The sequence below is a fragment of the Anas platyrhynchos genome, chromosome 2, assembly GCF_047663525.1.
Source record: "Anas platyrhynchos isolate ZD024472 breed Pekin duck chromosome 2, IASCAAS_PekinDuck_T2T, whole genome shotgun sequence".
Taxonomy (NCBI): Eukaryota; Metazoa; Chordata; class Aves; order Anseriformes; family Anatidae; genus Anas; species Anas platyrhynchos.
Window position 1 is genome coordinate 40,234,948 of NC_092588.1, and position 21,127 is coordinate 40,256,074.

The 21,127-nt window shown below is 40.1% G+C and overlaps 1 protein-coding gene across 6 annotated transcripts in view; it reads right to left on the reverse strand.

Annotated features, from left to right (window-relative positions):
- Nucleotides 1–218: 218 nt before the first annotated feature.
- Nucleotides 219–21,127, reverse strand: part of LYN (LYN proto-oncogene, Src family tyrosine kinase) — a 51,901-nt gene continuing 30,992 nt past the window's right edge. For all 6 annotated transcript variants that reach the window (XM_027452248.3, XM_072034599.1, XM_072034596.1 and 3 more), the window contains exons 9-13: nt 18,646–18,828; nt 17,621–17,697; nt 8,929–9,082; nt 6,695–6,826; nt 219–1,824 (exon numbers count right to left, since the gene is read on the reverse strand). In XM_027452248.3, coding sequence (XP_027308049.1) covers nt 1,622–1,824; nt 6,695–6,826; nt 8,929–9,082; nt 17,621–17,697; nt 18,646–18,828 — 749 coding nt within the window. In that variant the 3' untranslated portion in view covers nt 219–1,621. The remainder of the gene's footprint in view (nt 1,825–6,694; nt 6,827–8,928; nt 9,083–17,620; nt 17,698–18,645; nt 18,829–21,127) is intronic.

Below are 21,127 nucleotides of genomic sequence, written 5' to 3' on the forward strand. Positions count from 1 at the left end.
TCAAAAGAAACCCAAAAAGGGCTGCAGAAATGGGTGGTTCAACCTGCTTCAGCTTCCCAAGACTGAATAGATATAAGGCATGCAGAGTCCATCAGTATTTATCATTCTAACTTACCCTTCTGAGTGGTAATAAGCAGAGGCTCTTATCTTCCATGTGCAGCTACTGCTATGGACAGAGTATGAGGCATTTTTCCCCCAAATTACTGCTGTACAACTCATTTCAGACTAAGCGTTTATTAAAATTAAAAATCACCATACAATAGAAACAATATTTACATATTTATCGGATAGTCTGCTTAACCAGCGTAGTTTGGCTGAAGGAGGCCAATGGAAAACAAAAGCAATGATTGTTTATGCTGCTGAACATTAGCTGCAGGCACACCGAAGCAAAGTACCACTTGCCTAAATAATTGGGGTGAGAGGTGGCAAAGATGTGCTGGGTTTCAGTGGTAGGAACAGTGTCACCAAGGAAAAAAGCCCACTTATACTGTAGTTGCATTGTAATTGCACTAGCTCAGCTGTTTTGGTAACTCATTCGGGTAGAACAATTTGATATAGAGAGCTTAGCAAACTGCGTTTCATTTTTATGAATTACAGATTTAGATACTGAGCAACGATGTTATAGTGTTACTGCCATATAACTGAATATCCTACTGCATATTTCCACAAATTGGTTTTGACTGCGCTAGAGCTAGTTTTAGCTTTAAAACAGCTTTTAGGTTAGTCGATTAAAGCAGCAAAAATACAAGGAATACTCGAATAATCACAGACCATTAGAAATTACGATTAAAATATTTTCACGGGTAACATTCTCAGTGACTGCAATAAAAGTATGAACTTCTTCAAATTCCTGTGCTTTCCCCTTGATGATGACTTTGGCCTTGTGGGAAACCGAAGGTTGGACACAGAGCTGGATATGCTGCTGCTTCTGCTGTCATGTACGCGCTTCTGCATCTGAGAGGGCTGTTGCGTTGCTTTGAAAATTATTTTAAACTTAATACGAGTGACAGAGCAGTAAAACAGAATCATCTTCAATGTAAAGAATTACATACATAACCCTTCCTTAAAGGAAATCATGACAACATTTAGAAAGTCTTACAAGAGGTGCCAGTACTCCCACTGTGACTGCGAAATAACAAGGATACAAAAATAATTTTCACACTGCTGCATTTCAAAAAAGGTGATTTAAGAGCAACACCATGTCTTAAATCTGTAAGGTCTCCTTCGTGCCTTTTTCTTTCGAAGACAGCTGTTCATGCATCCCTTTTATAAAGGCCTCCTTGTAATGTATTCCATGACTGATCCTGAGAAGGATTTGTCAGACTGTACAGGTGCATGGTCGCTTTCCTTTTGCCTCCCTTCCCACCCCAAAAAGCTGACTCGGTTTGGTATGTTTCTGCAGCTGCAAAACACAGAGCACTTAAGAGAACTTCAACCTCTAGAGGAATTCTTTTAACCAAAGAAAAGCGTGATTATTTCGCTGCAGAATTTGTCTTTCCGTCAGCATCTCAGCTTCCACACTTGGTTAAGACATCCAAGCTCACAGAGTAATTGGTTACAGCAGTCTGTCCAGGTAAGTCTGTGACAATGCTCCATGTCAGCAGGAAAAGTGTTCTTTGTTCTATGGCTGCTGTTGGTACTGCCCTTCTGTTGCTGTGTAGAAGTCATCGAGCACGCTCTGTAGGTAATCAAACGTCGGTCTCTCTTCTGCCTTGTCTTTCCAACACGTTTTCATGATGTCGTAAAGCTCAGCTGGACAGGTTTCCATACGTGGCATCCGGTACCCACGCTGGAGAGCAACCATCACATCTGAATTGCTCATACCTTTAATAATAATAATAATAATAATAAAGGTTTCAATGAATATATCTCTTAACTCCTTAAGAAACTATTTGACTTGATTCTATTCCCCGGATCCCTCCTGTTTTTCCTGCTTTCAGAGGCGGTAAGATCCACAGCCAAAATCCCACCCTGGCCAACTCTTCCCTCTTTGTCTCTGGCTGCAGAGCTTCAAACCTGCTTGTTCCACACCGATGGAGAGCAGCACGCCTGCTTCACCACACTGCCGGTGCCCCACGCCCATGCACCCTTCAGCGTAGTTACACACTCAGATTTTTCTCCTACATCAACTATTGCGCATCTGCTGCTGATTGCAAGATAGTGGACATCACTGAGACCGTTACATGCAACAGGCAATTTCCTCTCCCTCTTGCTCATGCTATTCCTGTTGTGCAAAACCATCTCATCAGCTGAGATGAGCTTTGCTTTGTTTCCCCGTTGTTGCTCTCTTTCTGAGAAAAAGAACAGTAACAACCAGCAGTGTATCCCGAGCCTCACGTGCCTCTCTCACAGACCAGCCCCAGATTGCACCCTCCTCGTTTTTTGATCTTCTTCTTTTCCTCCTTTATGTCCTTGAGAGCTGGGTTCACAGAAGGATTGCAACACCTGCTCTCAGAAGGCAGCCCTGCATGCGAGGTCGGCTATGCCAGGGCCGACAAGAAAACCACTTCCTACCCCAAAGCCTGCCTTTCAGCTCGCCCCTTCCTCTGCATATCTTACACAACTCCATGGGCTAACTATGCCAGCTTTACCTTCTCCCAAGCCAGCCTTTAAGCTTTTTGTACCTCAGACAGGGCATGCAGGAAGCACCTGCGTTTCAGCCTGGACACTTGCCATCAGTGAGGACTTTATCTCTACCCAGAAGGGTATCCTGACCCCACAGCTGCTGGCTGCTCCTCTGAATAATTCCCCACATGGTGCAGCTCTGCCTAAGACTATCATGTGGTGTGTTTTTTTTTTAACCTCTGGTTAGGTGAATGTGTGACATGCAGTGCTCCGACCGATGCCGAGGCTTGCAGCAGAGGTGCAGGTGTGCTGCTGCCCTGGGCACGCAGTGACCGTGCAGCTTCACCGCTGCAGAGCACCACACGCGTTGCCGGAGCACCGAGGCTATGATTTAAGCCACTTGGCGGCTAAGGACACATTTGAATCACAACCAAATGACAAATTAATTCAGTATAACTCCTTTGATTATTCAGGATGACTTGAATTAAGGGGATTTTCCTTAATACACATGGAAGTTCTGCCAATCACAATATGCACACCGTAAGACCAAGCCAATTTTTCCTCATTTAGAAGAGCAGGCACCACTACAACAGAACATAGTGGATCCTTGGATACTCTTTCCCTTCATTTCAAGAGATCTGTGCAGGGTAGGATTAATTTCCCCAAATAATTTGACATTAACTACAGGACACTGCTCCAAATTCCCAAAGGCTGGAGTTCCTTCAATTCAAGCCTTTTGGCTTTAACCTCTAGAAAAACCATCAGCCATGAAATCTGGGTCTGAATCAGAGTGGTTACTTTGGGTCCATCTTTTGTATTTTCAAAGTTTTGCTTTGGAAGGAGGAGTGAAGTTTTCCTAGCACTGCACATGCTATAGCAAAAGAGTATTTTGAAGGTAGCAGTGGAATAGGATGTTTTCACAGAATAAGGAATTACTGCTATATAAAGTAAAGCCAAAATAAATATAGAAAGAAAGCCAATGAAGTATTTTTACAAGGAACAATGATCTGACTGCTTGGGTTTAAGTACTTTATAGGCTTGTGCTTAGATCTAGTGTCTTTAGGATTATTACTGTACTCTGAATTCTGTGCACTGTGTTTCAGCTAACTTGCAGAAAAAATATCTGTTAAATAACCATTTAAGTTCATAAGACCAAAATGAAGAGCCTTTTATCAGTATTGCATACTAGGTACAGTATCATGAACATCCTTATGTATTTAAAAAAAACAAACAGAGAGGTTTATCTGTCTACCCAACACATGATGTAGTACCCTCAGAATAGCTACTTGTTTAACTTCTCCACATTATTTTTTTTCTTTCAGCTAGAGAGTCACCTGTTTCACCAAAACTATGTCCTAATCAGTAAAAGACATCCTGCATACATATTTGTTACACCTTATATGCTAGCAAAGGGCTAACTCTAAAGATTTGGTACACGTGTGTTAACTTACACTGTGGTACCTGTTAAGGTTCACAGATAAAAGATTTCCTTATGTTACAGCCCGGGAAATGATGTAAGCACAGCAACGTGAAGGAAAAATCCCAGTGTACCGAAAGTGACACATGTTGTGAAGAACAGCTGATATAACTGGAATGCAAACCTGGCTCGTTCCAATAAATTACATATTGTGTAATCACCTGGAAATGAGGTTTTTACAACCGATTCGACCTACTTGCCTACAGAATCAGACACTTGTTTCGTATTTCAGAGGTAGTTCCTGAAACTGTAGTCCCACTAATTGCTTTGAATTTCTCAGGAAGAGAAACAGCTGTTGGAATTTAGGAACAAAGATCACAGAAGTTCCAAGTTTCTTGGCTGGAAATGCTTCCTACCAAGCTGCCTGCCTAGATTTTCTTTGCTAGCTTTAACTACTTGTCAGCTACAACTCAAACCATTTTGTATGCAGCTTTATGCTGAAAGCTTACTAGATGCTGAAGCTGGTTAATACCTGAAAATAATATTTTGAAGTGTTCCCATTAGAACCGAAAAATCAATTCACTGTTTCTACTCCAGCGGCTGCTACTCACAACCTATCACCGGGCTATTCTTGCCATGCTGGGGTAATTTGCCCAAACCTGTCACATTTCTTCATGTGAAGTAAATTGGTCATCCACTTATTTTGCTGTCCTGCTGGTTCTCCAGTATCAACTTTCTGCCTATTAGGCTACTTGTTTAGACTTTTATTTAAAATAGACATACATCCCTCTTGCAGTTGAATGCAAACTATTAGAAGCAGTATGCAGTGAAGAGGCTTCCCCTTCTAATCGTTGGCAGACAAATTAATTCACGGTGTATGGCTTACTTATGATACTCATAAAAAAAACGCTTCCACATTAAAAAAAAATACTATTGCCCAGGCTTCCCCTAGAAGAGATGTTTTCCCACAGTAGTACAGTGTTTGCTGCGCCGAGTGATTTTGTTCTTAAAATAAAAATATGATGTGTTTTATGGAGGTAAAGAGACAGCAGACTTAGCTGCAGAATTAAGTATTGGTTTGGGTTTTGTATTTTTGTAGTGCTGGTTTCCAGGTGAGCTTGTAGGTCTGCTTGGGGAACAACAATTTTTGAGGCATCCAGAAATAACCTTGTGGGGCCACTTCAGCATGGGCTAGTGTCTGGATGCACGGGCATGTGCTAATGGGAAATAAAGTCTTGCAACTGTGGGAAGAGCCATGAATTACCCTGCTGCTGACAGCTTCCATCTGATCTTTCCTTGGGGACCTGAGCAGCTTTTTTAGACTAAGACTGGGAGGACCAGCTACTCAGTCACATATTTTATAGCCCTTACCTAAAAAATGTTTAAACATTTAGCTATGCAAGCAGCCCTATCACCTCCTGAAGTTTAAGGGGGCTGCTCTTGAGCTTAAGTGCTTCCCTGGACTGGAGCCTTGAGGAGAGATAAGAACGTCTGCTTTGGCTCTGCCTCCTGCACAGAAAGGTGATGTGTTCTTCCCTCATATAACATCAAGCTGGCTGCCATCAACCTTTCCCCGGCTGCTTGAGCCCCATTGGAAGTCCAGTCTCCTGTTCCCACAGGTGTTAAGCCTATTGTCACGGCAGGGTTTGGGACTCAGGTCACCCAGTTCTGTCGCTTCGACATCCCCGGTGTTTCAGGATGCAGTTTCAGCCGCTCGTGAAGTGGTGGTGAAAATGGTTTCACCATTTAAACAGCAAGAGCTGCTGCACTGGAAGTGCTGGGAAAGCATTGCTTGAATATATAACATCTGCTCTCCCTTTCCTGCCTGTAAACTGCCGGATCCGAAGGCTTTATCTCAGGAGTTACTCCGTCTGTTAAATGGAGGTGAGCAGGCCAGGTGAATACAGCTGCACTTTCTCCATTCACCCACAAGATAAGAGAATTTAGGTTAATTTTTCACAACCTCAGCACGCTTACGTGAATGCACCCTGCTGCCCTGAGTTAATCAGCTATGCCCGAGATGTGACAGTTTCATACACACAAATATCTTTTATACGAGCTATTTCTATGCATTGAAAACATCACTATGTATTTTGTCTAACAAAAGAAAAAGGAAACATGAAGCACATCACCATTTCACAGCTACCTTTATAGCCACTATTGATGTACTCCCCTGCGGTCTCAGATCTGAACCATGGGAACAAAGAGAAACTATGCCAAGTGGTACAGCAGCACTGCTTTAGGCTCTGTTTCTTGTTTGTTCAGATTAGCTCATGATGACAAAGTATTAGTGCCTGCTTGCTTGTGAAAACACACTTTAGTACTTTCACATATGATGGTATTAAAAAAAGAAGCCAGTAGCTTACACAGTACCATTAAAACTTGTACTGTGTCCTCCCCATGACAGTGCTTTAGCCTGTGAAGTGGAGATCTCTGGCAATTACCACTATTCAGCTGTAAATTCTTTTAAACATATAAAAATGAGTCCTCATTCATGGTGCTGTTAGTCCATTTACTAAAATTTATCCCCACAAGGCACATGGCTTACACATATGGTGATGGTAGCTTTCCAAACACTACCATTACCTGCAAGACCTTTCCCAAATCACCGGTGTTGCTACTGTCAGATGCCAGCTCTTTCCCTGGGTAATTTCTTTGCCTTTTAACACTGCAGCATAAATACAGAGCAATGGTATAATCATGTGTCCATACCTGGATAAGGAATCTTTCCATATGTGACGATTTCATACAGGAGAATCCCAAATGACCACACGTCAGACTTAATAGTAAAAGATCCATAGTTAATTGCCTCCGGTGCTGTCCATTTAATAGGGAATTTTGCACCTAAAAGACAAAACAGTCTCAATCAGTCATAGGCAAATTTAAACACTATATCAGGCCACTAGAAGGATTTAAGAGACTTGTCTATGGTACTCCTAGAACAGCAAAGTTACCAGCAACTCCTTCTATCCAGGAATTACCAGAAGAGAAGTGCTGGAAGACACATGTTGCCATGCTGCACGTCCTGCATTAAAGGTGCAAATGAAATGCCGAAAGTTACATAGCACCATAGCCTCTCGGTATTGTGAACTTTTGCTAAAATGGCAGTAAACATTTTACCTTCTACCAGTGGTCAGGGAAAAATCCTACAAATCCTGTTTGTTGGGCTTTAACCTGGCAGGAGCTCAGCACCACATTCACTCCCCCCAACCCCGAGCAGGATGGGGGAGAGAATCGGGGTGAAATTAAAAAAAAATTCCCAGCCAGACCATGAGCAGCACAACTCCCCCCTTTTTATCATTCCTTATGATGCCACATGGAATGGGACATCCCTTTTGCCAGCCTAGGCCAGCTGCCCTGGCTGTGTTCCCTCCCAGCTCATGGTGCACCCCCAGCCTCCTTGCTGGCAGGGCAGCACCAGGAGCAGGAAAGACCTTGGTTCTGTGTAAGCACCGCTCAGAAACAGCTAAGACATCAGTGTGTTATCAGCATTATTCTCATCCTAAATCCAAAACACAGCACCACGCCAGCTACCAGGAAGAAAATTATCTCTATTCCAGCTGAAACCAGGAAGCCATCAGCTGGAACTTCACAAGACTTAGCTAACTTCTACCATTTTAAAGAAAGTCCATCTAACTTCAACATGCACTTTAACATACGCCACACTCAGTTATTTCTAAACAGCCATAGATGCAAAACGAGTAGCAAGTCATATATTAATATATGTCTTTTGTGTCTAAATAACTGATTCCAAAAAATCCCATATAAATGCAGACTCAATCTAGTTAGAAAAGAAACCCTTAAGCAGCCATTGCTGGGGAATATTACTTTAGCTCTTCAGGCAAAGAAGAGTAATGCAAACAGATCCTGGTTATGCCCTTTCTACCCTGCTCTGTCATGCTGGCACAAAATACCAGGTAAGCTAGATAACTACTGAATGCCAGGAAACTGATCAAAGAAACCCAGCAAAAGGAATTTATAACATGAAAGGATCGTTTAATCAATATACAATGTCCAGAGCTGGCTAAAAAAACACAGGTATGGGTTCTGTTCCTCTGAAAGCTGCTTAATCATGTCCTTCCCTCTGAGCTCCCATTGAATTAGTCACTGGTTACCTAGTGACTTCTGAGTAGCCCTTTAATCGTCTCCCTTTAATCTCAACTGTAATGCATTGTTCTCTTTCTTCCGCATACCTTGGTTCTTAAACTCTCATCCTACATTACCACAGTTTCCACCCAGCCAGTGTGAAAACATGAGGTAGTGTCCTTAAAACGAGAGCAGGACAGCCAGCCAACAGGTATGCTCAGAGAAGCTTTAGGGCATTTACTCTAATGCAGTTTGTGCATGGGAATATTAAAAAAAACCACGCAACTTTTCACTACAGCTAATAGACTACGCCCTTCTTAAAACAATCTGTGACAATATTAGCAAAACACATATGGCAAAATACAGACAAATCTTTAATAGCATGCTTTCCTCTCTCACCAGTCCTGCCCCTGCTGCAGCATTACCTCCTGGCTGTGTGCTGAACAGGGGGCAAAAAAGGAGGCAGCCTTTGAGCATCCCTATTGCACAGGAGTGATGCTACTGAACACACAAATCAATGCTGAAGCTCCTAAAGCAGCTTCAAAAGATAACCAGTTTTGCAAAAGTTTCCCCCAACAACTACAACTACCAGGGCTGCTTCCTTTCTGTAAGGGAAGGAAGGTGCACGTGGCACTTAGGATGTGAACAGAAAATAATTTTCATAATTTCTCAGCATTTAATTCAGTGGGATGGAAGCTGTGGGTCATTTTAAAAGTTGTTGGCATTAGAACACTGTCTCTAGTTAGTTTTTATGTCATTTTCTGTCCTTGGTGATCATATTAATTTTAAATACAGCCTCAATGCCTCCCAGAGACCGAATTTTTAAAGACAAAACAAAACAAAACAACAAAAGAACATACCTTCTCTTGCTGTATATTCATTGTCTTCAATAACTCTAGCTAGACCAAAATCAGCAATTTTGCACATCAGTAAGTCCGAAACCAGAACATTAGCTGCTCTCAAGTCTCGATGGATGTAATTTTTCCTTTCTATGTATGCCATTCCTTCTGCAATCTGTAACAAATGAAACAACTGTTTTGGTATTTCAGCACAATACAATGCCATCGGCAGGCCAGGCCTCCCTGTTCTTTCAGTGTACCAGCAAAGTCATGTTCACTGATTCATTAACAGCAACTTTGGAGCATTTTGTACGTGGAAATTAGGAGAGGTTGACTGCCATGCAAAACGTACGTGTAGATCCAGTCCTGCAAAACGGTACTTACAGTGGCAGCTTCAAAAGAATGGTTTGGATGAATAACAGCCGGTAGGATAAGATACCCAAATCAAAAATTTAAATGAAATGTTCATAAGATTTCTACTACAATATTCTCTTTCCTAATTTACTAACCAGTTTATTTTTAAAATAATAAGAAAATGGAAGAAATTAGTAAGTTAAATGAGAGACATGTTCTTTTAAGTTTCATTAAGCAACAATGAAGAAAGTTTTTTAAAAGAAAAGGAGACAAAACAGAAGCAAACAAGCAAACAAACAAAAAACCCACCAGCTTTCTAATTACCTGAAATTGCCTGGGAAATTACTAAGACAGGTCAAATAACTTTATGTACGTTTTCACCTCCGACAACATCTACCTGCTCATACATGAGGAGCATTTGGCAACAGCAAGTAGTCAGATACTATCACAAGTAAATTTAACTCGCATTTCAGCAACCAAAATTAATTTCCAAATCAAATTGAAGGTGATTAATGCTCTCAAAATACACACTGGGGATGATTACCTCAGCATTTGTCCAGACTGCCCTATTTCCCACCCAAAGAAAAACATACTACTTTTCAAAAAAAAAAAAAAAAAAGTTTCTCAACTCAGAGCAGTAAAAATTTTGTGTCATTAGTATGCTATCCAGAAGTTTAATAGGAGCTAGGAAAAAAATAACACCAGACCAGTGCTTGGGAGCTGTCAGTATTTCTTTTCCCTGTGAGATTGCTGGTGCCATTCCCATTTAAGTCCCACAGGATAACTGTGCCAGAGACACTACTCCAGAATTTCTGCAGGTGACATGTCTTTGCCATGCACATTATTTGGGGAACACAAGCTCCCAGATTTGTCAATGAAGCAGCAGTGAAACATAAGGGCCCTTTTCACCCCAGTTCCTACCACGCTCATACACAAGCTCTTTCCCCTACGTCTCAGGAGAAGACGAGCACACAGACACCTTCCCCATGCCAGAGCTGCACATTTCAGCTGTGCAGTAAAGCAGACACGAGCACCTGACAAAACTTTAAGAAAACATTCACACCACTTCTGCTTATCCGTTTTCAAAAAGTCCCTGAGGGATACACCACACGCACGCAGCACTGCCCCTTACAGCAGTGAAACCCCGTTACCTTCGTTCCTCTTTTGTTGTTCAGGCAGTGGAACACACAGCCACTTTCCCTCCCACCTCCTGCCACTAAAAAACTCTTCTTACAAACCAATATATTGCCACTTCTTCAGGGCAGTCTTAAATTTCACTTACACAACATGAGGGGGTTCTCACACTAAATGAGAAAGAAAATCTGTGATGATGAAGAAAGTGAAGAACTTCTGCATTTCATATTTTCTAGAAATAAGTAAAAGGTATTTTAAATAATGAAGGAAGCAGCTACTAGTGAATAGTCACCACAGAGAGTCTTACTAGAGGCTTAAAGGCTACTCACAAAATAGAAGGGTAGCATTTAAATCTCTCCTCCACATGTGATGATTTGGGTTTGGGGAAGAAGGAGAACTGAAAGCGAAAGCTTTGCTCTAAGATCAGTGCTGAAATGGGACCGGCCAGCTTGGCAGATGCGACTGAAACGCAGACAGGTGCACTAATGCCACTGTGAAAACGCAGCAACAATCAAGAAGGAATCAACTTTCCTCTTACTTCCCTGCACAGATCCAACATTTGGACTAACTGCTGGCTGGTGAATGACAAACCATTTCATGGAAGAGAAGTTTGTGGCTGTGATTCTCAGTTTCCAAGCCCAGCCAAGCAAAGCCATTGGAAAGACCTTTCTATTTCCTGTTCTTTGTGCCAGATCCACTGAACTTATCATCTGTTAGTCACAAACTAAGAATGTGACAGCAAACAATTCACTGTGTTTTCAGCAAATACAAATTACGTTTCCATGCAATTCCAGGGCAATGGTTTTGACCGAATTGAATCAGAGAAATTCAAAGAAGCCATGTATGTACAAACGTTTGGGCATGCAAAAAAAAATCCCAAAAATGAGTGGGCAAGGAATTCTGATTAACAGGAGGGGAAACACAGAAAATCAACAACCGAATTCATATATCCAGTTCATGTTAAGCCCTTGTGATCAACAAACAAACAAACAAAAAAAAAAAAAAAAGGAAAGAAAAAAAAAAAAAACACACCCCAAAAAAACCCACAACAAAACAACCCACACAAAAGGATTTTTTGATGAAGGAAATGTGTGCCAGAGCCCATGCGATAACTCTTTCTGATAATTGTTGGGTTTTCATTGCCAAATAGTATGTTAGATGTAGAGAAATCCACGGGAACAAAAGCAAAAGAAAGCACTCTTTCCCTCTCTTTTAATGATCATTTGTACCTGTCAAGGCTGTTCGGTGAAATGCTAGTGAGGAGCAGGAAAGGAAAGATTATTTGGGCTCACAGGATAGTTTTCATGGCCTTTAAGAGAGGATCCTGCCTACACTGCACTGCTGCTACTCAAAAAGAAACCGGTTTTCTCATAACCTGTAATGAACTACTGGCATGTTTCTAGAATTACCTAAGCTAAATTATTTAACAATAACAATAATAGAAAGCAATCACTAAATAGTAGGAATTATGTACACAATGTAAGAATGACAAGTAACCAACTAACTCCTGGAAGGAATAAATCAGCCCGTGAGACAGCCTCCAGACTGTAAATCTTTAGCTGAAAGTCAGACGATAAATAAATGACTCGGAGCCAACGTTTTGCATATGGCTCTGTCACTGACGTGGTGATTTCAGCTAGCTGTGCTTTTCTCTCTCAGTTTCTGTTCTTTCTGCCTGTAAAGCATGGTGATTACTTGTCTTTCCAGAATGCTTGTGGGTCATCTCACAAACAACACTAAAACTCTTTCAAAATATTTGAAGAAAATGGTAGGAAAAGCAGGGAGCAAACAATGATGCTAAAAGAAGCATTACATGTGTTCTGCCCAGTCCTTCACATCTTCTGAAGGGAGAGGGGAGAACCTAATAAACCACCATCTCAGGAGAGGAGACTCTGCTCTCACAGCAAAGCTACACTTTCTGAAAATGAAAACCACTTGGTCACAACTCCGAGGCCGCATTGATGAAGTGCCACAGCTGAAGCTAAACAGCACATACAGAGATGGGCAGTTATGTTCTCTCTTTTTTTTTTTTTTTTCCCAAAGTGTGAAGCTCTGCCAATTATTTTATTTTAATTTTTTCCCTACAAAACTGAAGAACTTCTGGATTGCTTCACAGCTCAGCTTTTCAATTGAAAGACATGTTTCATTTCAACTTTCATTCCAAGGCCTGTGATTCATTTTTGCAAGAGTTATTTCAAATGAGACATGTTTTACATATTGTTTGCAATGCTGTTTATTAATGCAGAGAGAGGATTGCAGTAACATCTGTAACAGATTCCACTTGTGCATTTGTAAGCCGTGTGTAAAAATGTGGAATACTAAAAAGGCCAGATGGGCTTGTTCGGGGTTAACCTGATAGGATGTTTTTATATCATGCTGAGAATATATGATATCAAGTTGAGAACGAAAACTGGGTGATGGGGATCATGAAACAGATGGGAATGAAAATGAAACATAATGAAAGAATGGCAATATGAAGACTTCTGTTTATCCTAGGAAAGCAAACTTTAAACAACTTGGAGAGTTGACAGGTGCAACCTTATGGGAAAACAGTCTCAGGAACAACCATGCCAGCAAGGAAACAACAATTACAAGTGCAAGGGCAAACCACACATTGTAAAGGAAGTGCTCAACAAGAAAAGGTTGGCCGAGTTTTACATGGCCTGAAACCCCTGAAAATGATACAGTCAAATTATAAATTGTAAAAGAATACCCAAATGTGACAAAAATCAGAAGAACTCACCCACAAAACATTCTGCAAATAGAAAGTGTAAGCAGGGAAACATTCTAGAGGTGCATTTGTAACAAGATGTGCAACAAAAATATTTACATTAAACAGATGGGGAAGGCTACATGCAAATGACACAGAGAAGTTTTTAAATGCCTGCTTTTGCTTCAGTCTTCACTAAAAGCATCAAGGATGCACGCATGGCTGACATGAATAACAAAGGGGTAAGAACTCAGGGTGTAAAAAGGAAACTGGGCTAGAACAGTTTTGAAGGATATGAGTGTTTATGAAACACCTGAACACTGTCAGTAAATCCAAAGTCACAGAGCCTCTACTCAGCTGTAAAACAGGGAAGTAAAATACGGAAAAAGAATAAATAAATTGAAGTGATGAATCAGTATTCAAGTTTGCACCTAGTTTGTATTTGGTTACAAATTAAATCAATTCTGGGGGGAAAAAGAAAAAGAAGAAGAAGGAAAAAAAAAATAGATATGCTCTATGATGTTATGATGTCCAAAGGACTAAGAAACACCATGCTAAATCATCCCCGCTCTCCAGACCTATTTCATCTATAATTTTTAAACCAAAATCATCTAGAAACAGTTACTTTGGGGATCATTTAGGTTCTTTTAAAAGGCTTTCCTTTGCATGGACAGATGGGGCTTTTTTTGTGCGTTCAGGGTCTGTACATGTGAAAGCTACAGGTGAAAATGCACCCCATAGACACCAGGGATTTGTGAATAAAGGCGGCTTCAATGATCCCTCTGAATTGCTGTTGCCACCTGCTACACAAGTGATTCTCACTCCCCGGAGCTGCTCTACCACTGAGGCTGCATCTGAGGGCTCGGCAGTGAGCAGGACATCCTGGCCACATCCCTTTTCCTTTGCTGGGCTGGGCGGAGGGTGGCCGCAAAGCTGCTCTCACTGCAACCCAGCCTAGGCCCGTGGCCCTGTGGGAAGCTCCTGCTAAAGCAGGTGAAGCAGCCTATGTAAGCCAGGGTACATAGGAAATCAGTGAAAAGCAGCTACAATATGAGGGACTATCCTGATGAGGTTTAAGAAGAGGAAGTAATGTAGCATCTGCTGAGGTTCACACTGCTTTAAATTTGGTAATTCCCAGTTCTTAGGGAAGAGTGTCAGAAAAAACAGCCTGCGGTTTTGGAAGGTTTAAGCAAACACATGCTATTGACCTGGATAAGACTTTATTTGGTCTAGGGTTAACCAAAACCAGATTCCTTTCAATGATAGCCAGACATGTAATAAAATACAACACACTTGAAGAATTTGAAAAAAGAATTCATCCTCACATCATTAGGGTACGTGCCTATGAAGAGGGTATAGACCCTCTGAATCTGAAAACTGTTGAGAAACAGAAACATTTTAATTCTTCAAATGATAATTAATGTAATACCTATTTTTCATTTGCAGCAGAATTTATCCTAAAGGTGGGTCAGGAAAGGCTGCAAAAATGTACTCCACTTTCTCCAGTCAAACAGCTAAGTAGGTAAAGCAGACCCACGTGGAAAAAAAAAGAGTAATTATGTACTGGAATACTAGAGGGAATAATTATTATTATTTCAATATTGTTATTAGTCTAATGGCATTGTAGCCTTAAAAGGCAGAAAGAAGAGGATAAGAGTTGCTAACAAAGTTGTAGGTCATGGAAGGATTAATGGAAGTATCAGTGCTGCATGGAAAAGACTGTTTTTGTGATACAACTGACCAGTTTGAAAAGTATGACATGAGTATGTTCATTAATAATCGATATAATTTTCCTAAACACAGCCATTATGCACGTGTATGCTAAGCAGCAGATAACAGATTCGCAGAAGAAGTAGGAAGAGTTTATACATGCAAAAAGTTCACTGAATTTGCATCATACATTCTTAGCTGACCTCATAAAAGCCTGAGTTTAATAACTGGAAACAAAGAATTGGAAGCTCTTTGGGTAAATTAGCTGTGGGGCAAGACAGGAAACAACTACTAAGATCCAGTTTGCCAGTCACCCTGGTGATGCAACAGCCAGGCTACTGCCTGTAAATGACAGAGGGGAATACGAGCAGCCTGCATGCTGAGTGTTTTGGTCTGCTGCCTTAGCAAGATCTGGCAGCAGAGGTTGTGGACAAAGCAATGAAATTCGCTCACGCCCAAGCCTGTAATTGGGAACCGACAGCCAACAGCACCTTTGCATTTCCTCAGCCTGCTTGCTGAGCCGAGAAGCAGAAGTACCAGGAACTGCTCGTAAGTTGTGTCAGCTCGTGACTGCCAGACCAAGGAAGTTACAGGACCAGACGGTGAGGGTGCTGGGCTACTTAACACTTACCAAGCAGTGGTCTCATAGGCTCTACGTACAGGGAAACAGGCTCAGATGTTGGTTGCTCCGTATACCTGACTTTGTTCCTGGCATATATTAAAAATTCACAATTCTGCTGAATTCTACAGGGGATGCCTCCAGTCTATTTTGTATTAAAGCAGGCAGTACGTGCTGAAGATATGTTTGCAAAACTCAGCTTCTTTTAAAACACTCTCATTACAGAGACTGCTAGCATTCATCTCTAGTGGCCAAAATTATCTTTGCCAGGGCATAACCAACCCTAGATTTCCCTAGCCCCTACTCATACACACTAATTAAAACACAAAAGAGAAACCTCAGCTCTTCCAGAGGGCAGATTGTTTGAGAAACAGAGCTGGATTGCCTTCCTAGCAAGCATTTTCTTACCATGTTTTCCAAAGACCTAATTTCACAAATTGGGACTGCTAGTACAGCAAAATACAGAAATTAAAAACAAAACAAAACAAAACAAAACAAACAAACAACAACAAAAACAAAACAAAACAAAACAAAACAAAACAAAAAACAAACAAACAAACAAACAAAAAAAAAAAAAAAAAAAAAAACAGAGTCCACAGCTATACACTGAAGTCACCAGCAGACTTAGGTCCACCTAAATCCTCCTCCATTGCTGTTAACAACAGCAATTGATGCGTGCAGATGCTCAGACAACAAAACAGCAGAATCAGTACAGCAGAGTAGTAGTATATTCAATTACTTGCTAAAAAATGCTATCTTTTTACAAGATGTTTATTTCACCCATGGGAGCACTCCTAACTTTTTTTTTTCCAAAAGCAGAATATTTTATCCATTGTAAATACAGATTTCTTTCAAGACTGTTCAAGGCAAAGACTTCATGAATTCAGAGAGTGAAGCACAGAGTAGCCATCTGGCAATGCAAACGCCAGCTCACAGCAGTCTTTAATAGTGAAAAAATCAACTCCATAAGCGGGTTCATGTTTAAGGGCATTACATTTTTCAGCTATCTGTTAGTCACACAGCCACAGCCTCCCCTCCCTTTCTCTCACTCCCAGTCCTTCCCTATCAGACAAGGCCAAAGGTGACAAAGGCCATTTCTCTACATAAAAAGGCAATGTATTAAGTGGAAACACTTCCTGACCACTTTAATGACGCTGAATCACAAGTCCATTGCTAATGTATTGTTCCGCAATGGGTAAAGTTTCAGAACTTTTTGTTGCAACATAATTATTGTGTGGACACATGCGTGCAGGCATGCCAGCTGTGCAGCGTGGCTGTGAGCAGCTCAGCCTTGGGAAACATCACAGGCATACAAGGGGAAAAAAGAAGACAATCCTCAGCTACCACTCGTTGCATTTTCAGTCTTCCTGAGAAGCTTGGATAGGCAGGTAAACTGCCTTACCAGAACAGTGTGATTAAAGAGAAATGCAGAGCTCAACAGTGCATCAACCAAGGCCAAAAAAAATATTCCTGATCTTATTTTAGTTCACCGTGAGTTTTCTCCCTGGACATTTATAGTGTATAACTGTCAGAGGCAGAACACCGCACTATAGGCACCTTTGATACAGACCTTGACACGCAAATCCGTTTGGGGTTTCTCTCTAAATTTTTTCTTATGATGTGGAATAACTTGTATATTTTGAGACTATCTCCATGGTTTCACAACCAATGATATTTTGTAATAAATACCAAATGATATTTCACAAGAAATATTGATTAGATTTTATTTACTTCACAGGAATTTACATATGAATTTGAAACTAACATTACTCTGTGGAAGTTAACATAGAAGTTTGACTAATTGATCTAACCTAGGAAATTAAGACGATACCACCAATGAATGATACTTGGAGGCATCTCATAAGCACTCACTCTACAGAACTTGTACACTTCACTTCTGTTGGAAATGAAAACAGCCTTTCCACAAAGGAAAGTGGCTGTGTACCACTGCCATCTAAGTAGATCACCAGCAGTATCGAAGAGGGAGGCCTAACTTCACAAGTTCCCTTTGAAACACTTTGTTCCTCTATTCCTTCCTTTCAAGTAACCATATTTACTCAGACAAAAACATCTGAAAACTAAATTCTCCTTTAATGTGACAAAGTTTAGGATAGTTTCCCATTCTGAGTTTCAGACCTGGAGAGAAATAGAACCCCTTAATTTTGAGCATATTTCTTATAACTTACCTGAGCAGAGAAGTCAATTAGCTTTGGAAGCAACAATTTACTTCCTTCATCACTCTTCAGAAAATCCAGCAAACTTCCTGTTACAACAGAGAAAGATTAAGTCAGTGTAGCTTATTTTCAGAATAAAGTTCCCAATAGGTCCCCGATTTTCTGAGTCACGGAAGTTTTGCAGTGAATGGTTTTCATGTATTTTCAAGCCAACTACAGTAAGCCCATCTCTTTACACGACCTAATAAGAGTAACATTTGAGTCAGCATGGCAGGTATCCAAGTTTTGAAATTTCCCTGGGTGTAGAAAACTCACATCAGAGCATACCTTAGTTCAGTGGTGCTGAATTGGATAATTACCCTAATCTACAGGCTAGTGGGAAAGTTCTCTAGGAGAATCTCACTCATTAATTCTTTCAAGGTGGTAAAGAATAAATTGCTGAATGGTAGCTAGCATTTATGAAGTCATCAGCAGAACTGCTTGAAAACAGAACAAAACAAACAAAAACCCTACTAAGACAATCTGAGAAGGAAACCTCACTTATTTTGTGTAGTGATAATCTAATACAGTTTGTTCCTTTCTAGTAGTGCAGCAATCTTTTCAGGAACACTCATCACTCCCCTTATTAAACAAGTATTTATCAATTCAATAGCTATATAAGACAATTTCTAAGGTTTTAATTATTGTCTTATTATGACACCAAAGTTAAGTATTAGAACCCAAAGGAACCAGAGCTATTTTGAGTGTTGTGCTCTGCAACTTGAATAATTTTTAAAAGTTACATTTAAGAAATCTGTTTAAAAAAAAAAAAAAAGAAAAGGTTATTTCAAAAATGCAATAATGAATCAGAAAATCAAACCCTTATGCCTCCTCTAAGCTCCCTCACATTATATAAGAGCATACAAAAGAAAAATGTTAAAATCCCTAGTTTTCCTTTTCTGTTGCTTCCTTTTTAAAGGATGGGTACTGACTAATGAATGATTAATAAACAGAAGTGTTTATTAAAACTCTGCTTGCAGATCCTCTGTCATTCTCACCTTTTGCCATGAATTCTGTTATAATATAAATAGGTTCTTCTTTGGTCACTACAGCATAAAGCCTAACTAGCTTGTCATGCTGAAGTGTTTTCATGAGGTTGGCTTCCTCCAGAAAGGCTTGCACAGACATTGTTCCCGGCTTCAGAGTCTTCACGGCCACTTTTGTACTGTTATGATAATAACCTAAAAGGAGGAAATACGTTCAGTGCACTTGCAGTCACCCTGCACCACACAGCACCCTGACTAGCAGGAACCCATAAAGCCGGTGAGGTTAGATTCCATTAACAGCTAGGACCCTGACAACAAGCAATCACATGTAGCACAAATATTTACGCTAAAATTCCTTTATATATTTTGCCAGTGATACACTGCAGTCAATTATAATCAATTTTCTACTTTTTATGAATGGTTTATCTGAAAAAATAAAGAAAGCAAGCTTTCATTTATAAGTAGGCCATGAGAAAATACTAAAACAGTCAAGAGATGTTTTAACAAACATCCACATAAACTGTCTCAAAATCTAAGAGAGCCAATGGATTGCAGAACATCTTTAAATGCAATGGTTAGAACCATTTTATGCATGCCAGTCTCATGCTTATAATCTTTTCTTTAATCCTCAGTACTCAAAATGGAACTCTTCAGAAAAGTGCAACCAAATGAGCATTCTCGTGACCATCAGAGATATGCTGGCAGGACTGCAATCCTGCAGTGTTCAGAGCAAGATTTAAAACACATTAATTCCTTTCCACATAGCACATGCCAAGAGTAGAACGAATCATGGCTGTTTCATTTCTCTGTTTATCAAACCTTGTAATGTAATACTCTGACTATATAAAATGCAATTATCAGTATATAAAGGTTAAGATGGCATTAGATAAAATCAAGAGAATAGCAAGAACTGATCCTAAAGTTTATCTTGTAAAGTTTTTTTTTGTTGTTTGTTTGTTTTTTTAATTTGAAAAGGAAATGAAATAGGAAAGAAAAGAAATAGAAAATAAATAGAAAAAAAGAGGGATATAAATGCAACATCTTCACTCCAGATTTACAGATAGCTCCAGTGATATCAAACTGCAGCCTTTTGTCCCCCTTACTATACATTTCAACACTGCAAAAACACTTCTTGGAGAGGTAAAGCTTTTGTGATTCAAGAGAAATAACCTCGGTTACACATTCAGCAACAATCCAGACAGTATTACCACAATGGATGTACCTCTAAATTGGAGCCTGCAATTTCTGTATATTACTTATTGCCTTAATACAGAAGTTCAGTGGCAAAGCAGGGAAATAATTTCCAGGTCCTAAGTAATTGCTCTAATCATTGCACATTTTATCACCTTTATTAAAAGAAAGATCATAATCTGAGAAAAGCCACAATAACTGTGAGCAAATATTCAATTGCATGATTACTAAATATATTTTTTCCAAGCACAGTATGATCAGAGCATAACACAGATATGCCTCTAGATGGTCTAATAAGAAGAAATGACAATAACAAGTCAAATTCTACTATTAAAACTCAGGTATACAATTTCTATCCATGAAAAAAAACATGTATTAAATACATCTTTCTTTTTAAGAAGAAGGCTCATATCTGTAGTTTGTAATATTCTACACCATACCCTGAATGAGAGCACCAGTTCCACTCCCCATTTGTTGAATACTCTGTTAAACATACTAATTAATACCTTAACTTCTGTGGGACAATTCTATCTACACTCTTAACATTGACTATATAACAGTATCTTACATTCACTAGAGATTCATCAGACTAGGTTTCTGCTTACAGAAAATTTGCATTACGAACAACAAAAACCTCACCCAATACTGATGTTTTCTGCAGGAAAACAGTCTATCCTCATCCTCTGGTGGTAACATACAAAACAAAGTAGCATGAGAGCATTAAAGACATTTGATCCTGATCTGTCTCTCACTCATTTATTTCATCAGGTTTTGGGGGAGGTGGCGGGAACAACAATATACCACCAGTGAGGAAAGGTGGTTGTGAACTCTAGGGGTTCTTCAGCAAATGTTATGATGTCTATAAAAAATGGACCCTTGACAGCTCAGAAAAACTGGAATTTGTTTTACCTCTTTCCCCCAACCATTACACGTAAAGCCTTCACAGATCATGAGGCCCTACCTCTTCAGCTAAGCCGGTGTCACCTAGCCACCTGAAAGAAAACTCCCATCATCTGTGAGCCAGAAGTGTCAGAGTACAAATAACACATGAAGAGGAGCATTATGTTAGAATATCGAGCTAGACAGACACGGAGCAGGCAACATCTTTTCAGTATGCATCTGTACTACCAAAGCTTAATGTCTTAGTCCTCAGGTCACGTCACTTATGATTACTAAGAGGACCCCACACTTGGTTTGTCATGGTATTCCTTGGCATATGATATGAATGAACTGATGCTCACTTTGCCACCTAAACATGAACTCAAAAGGACAGATAGATAAGCAATGAAATTCTTGCTTACAT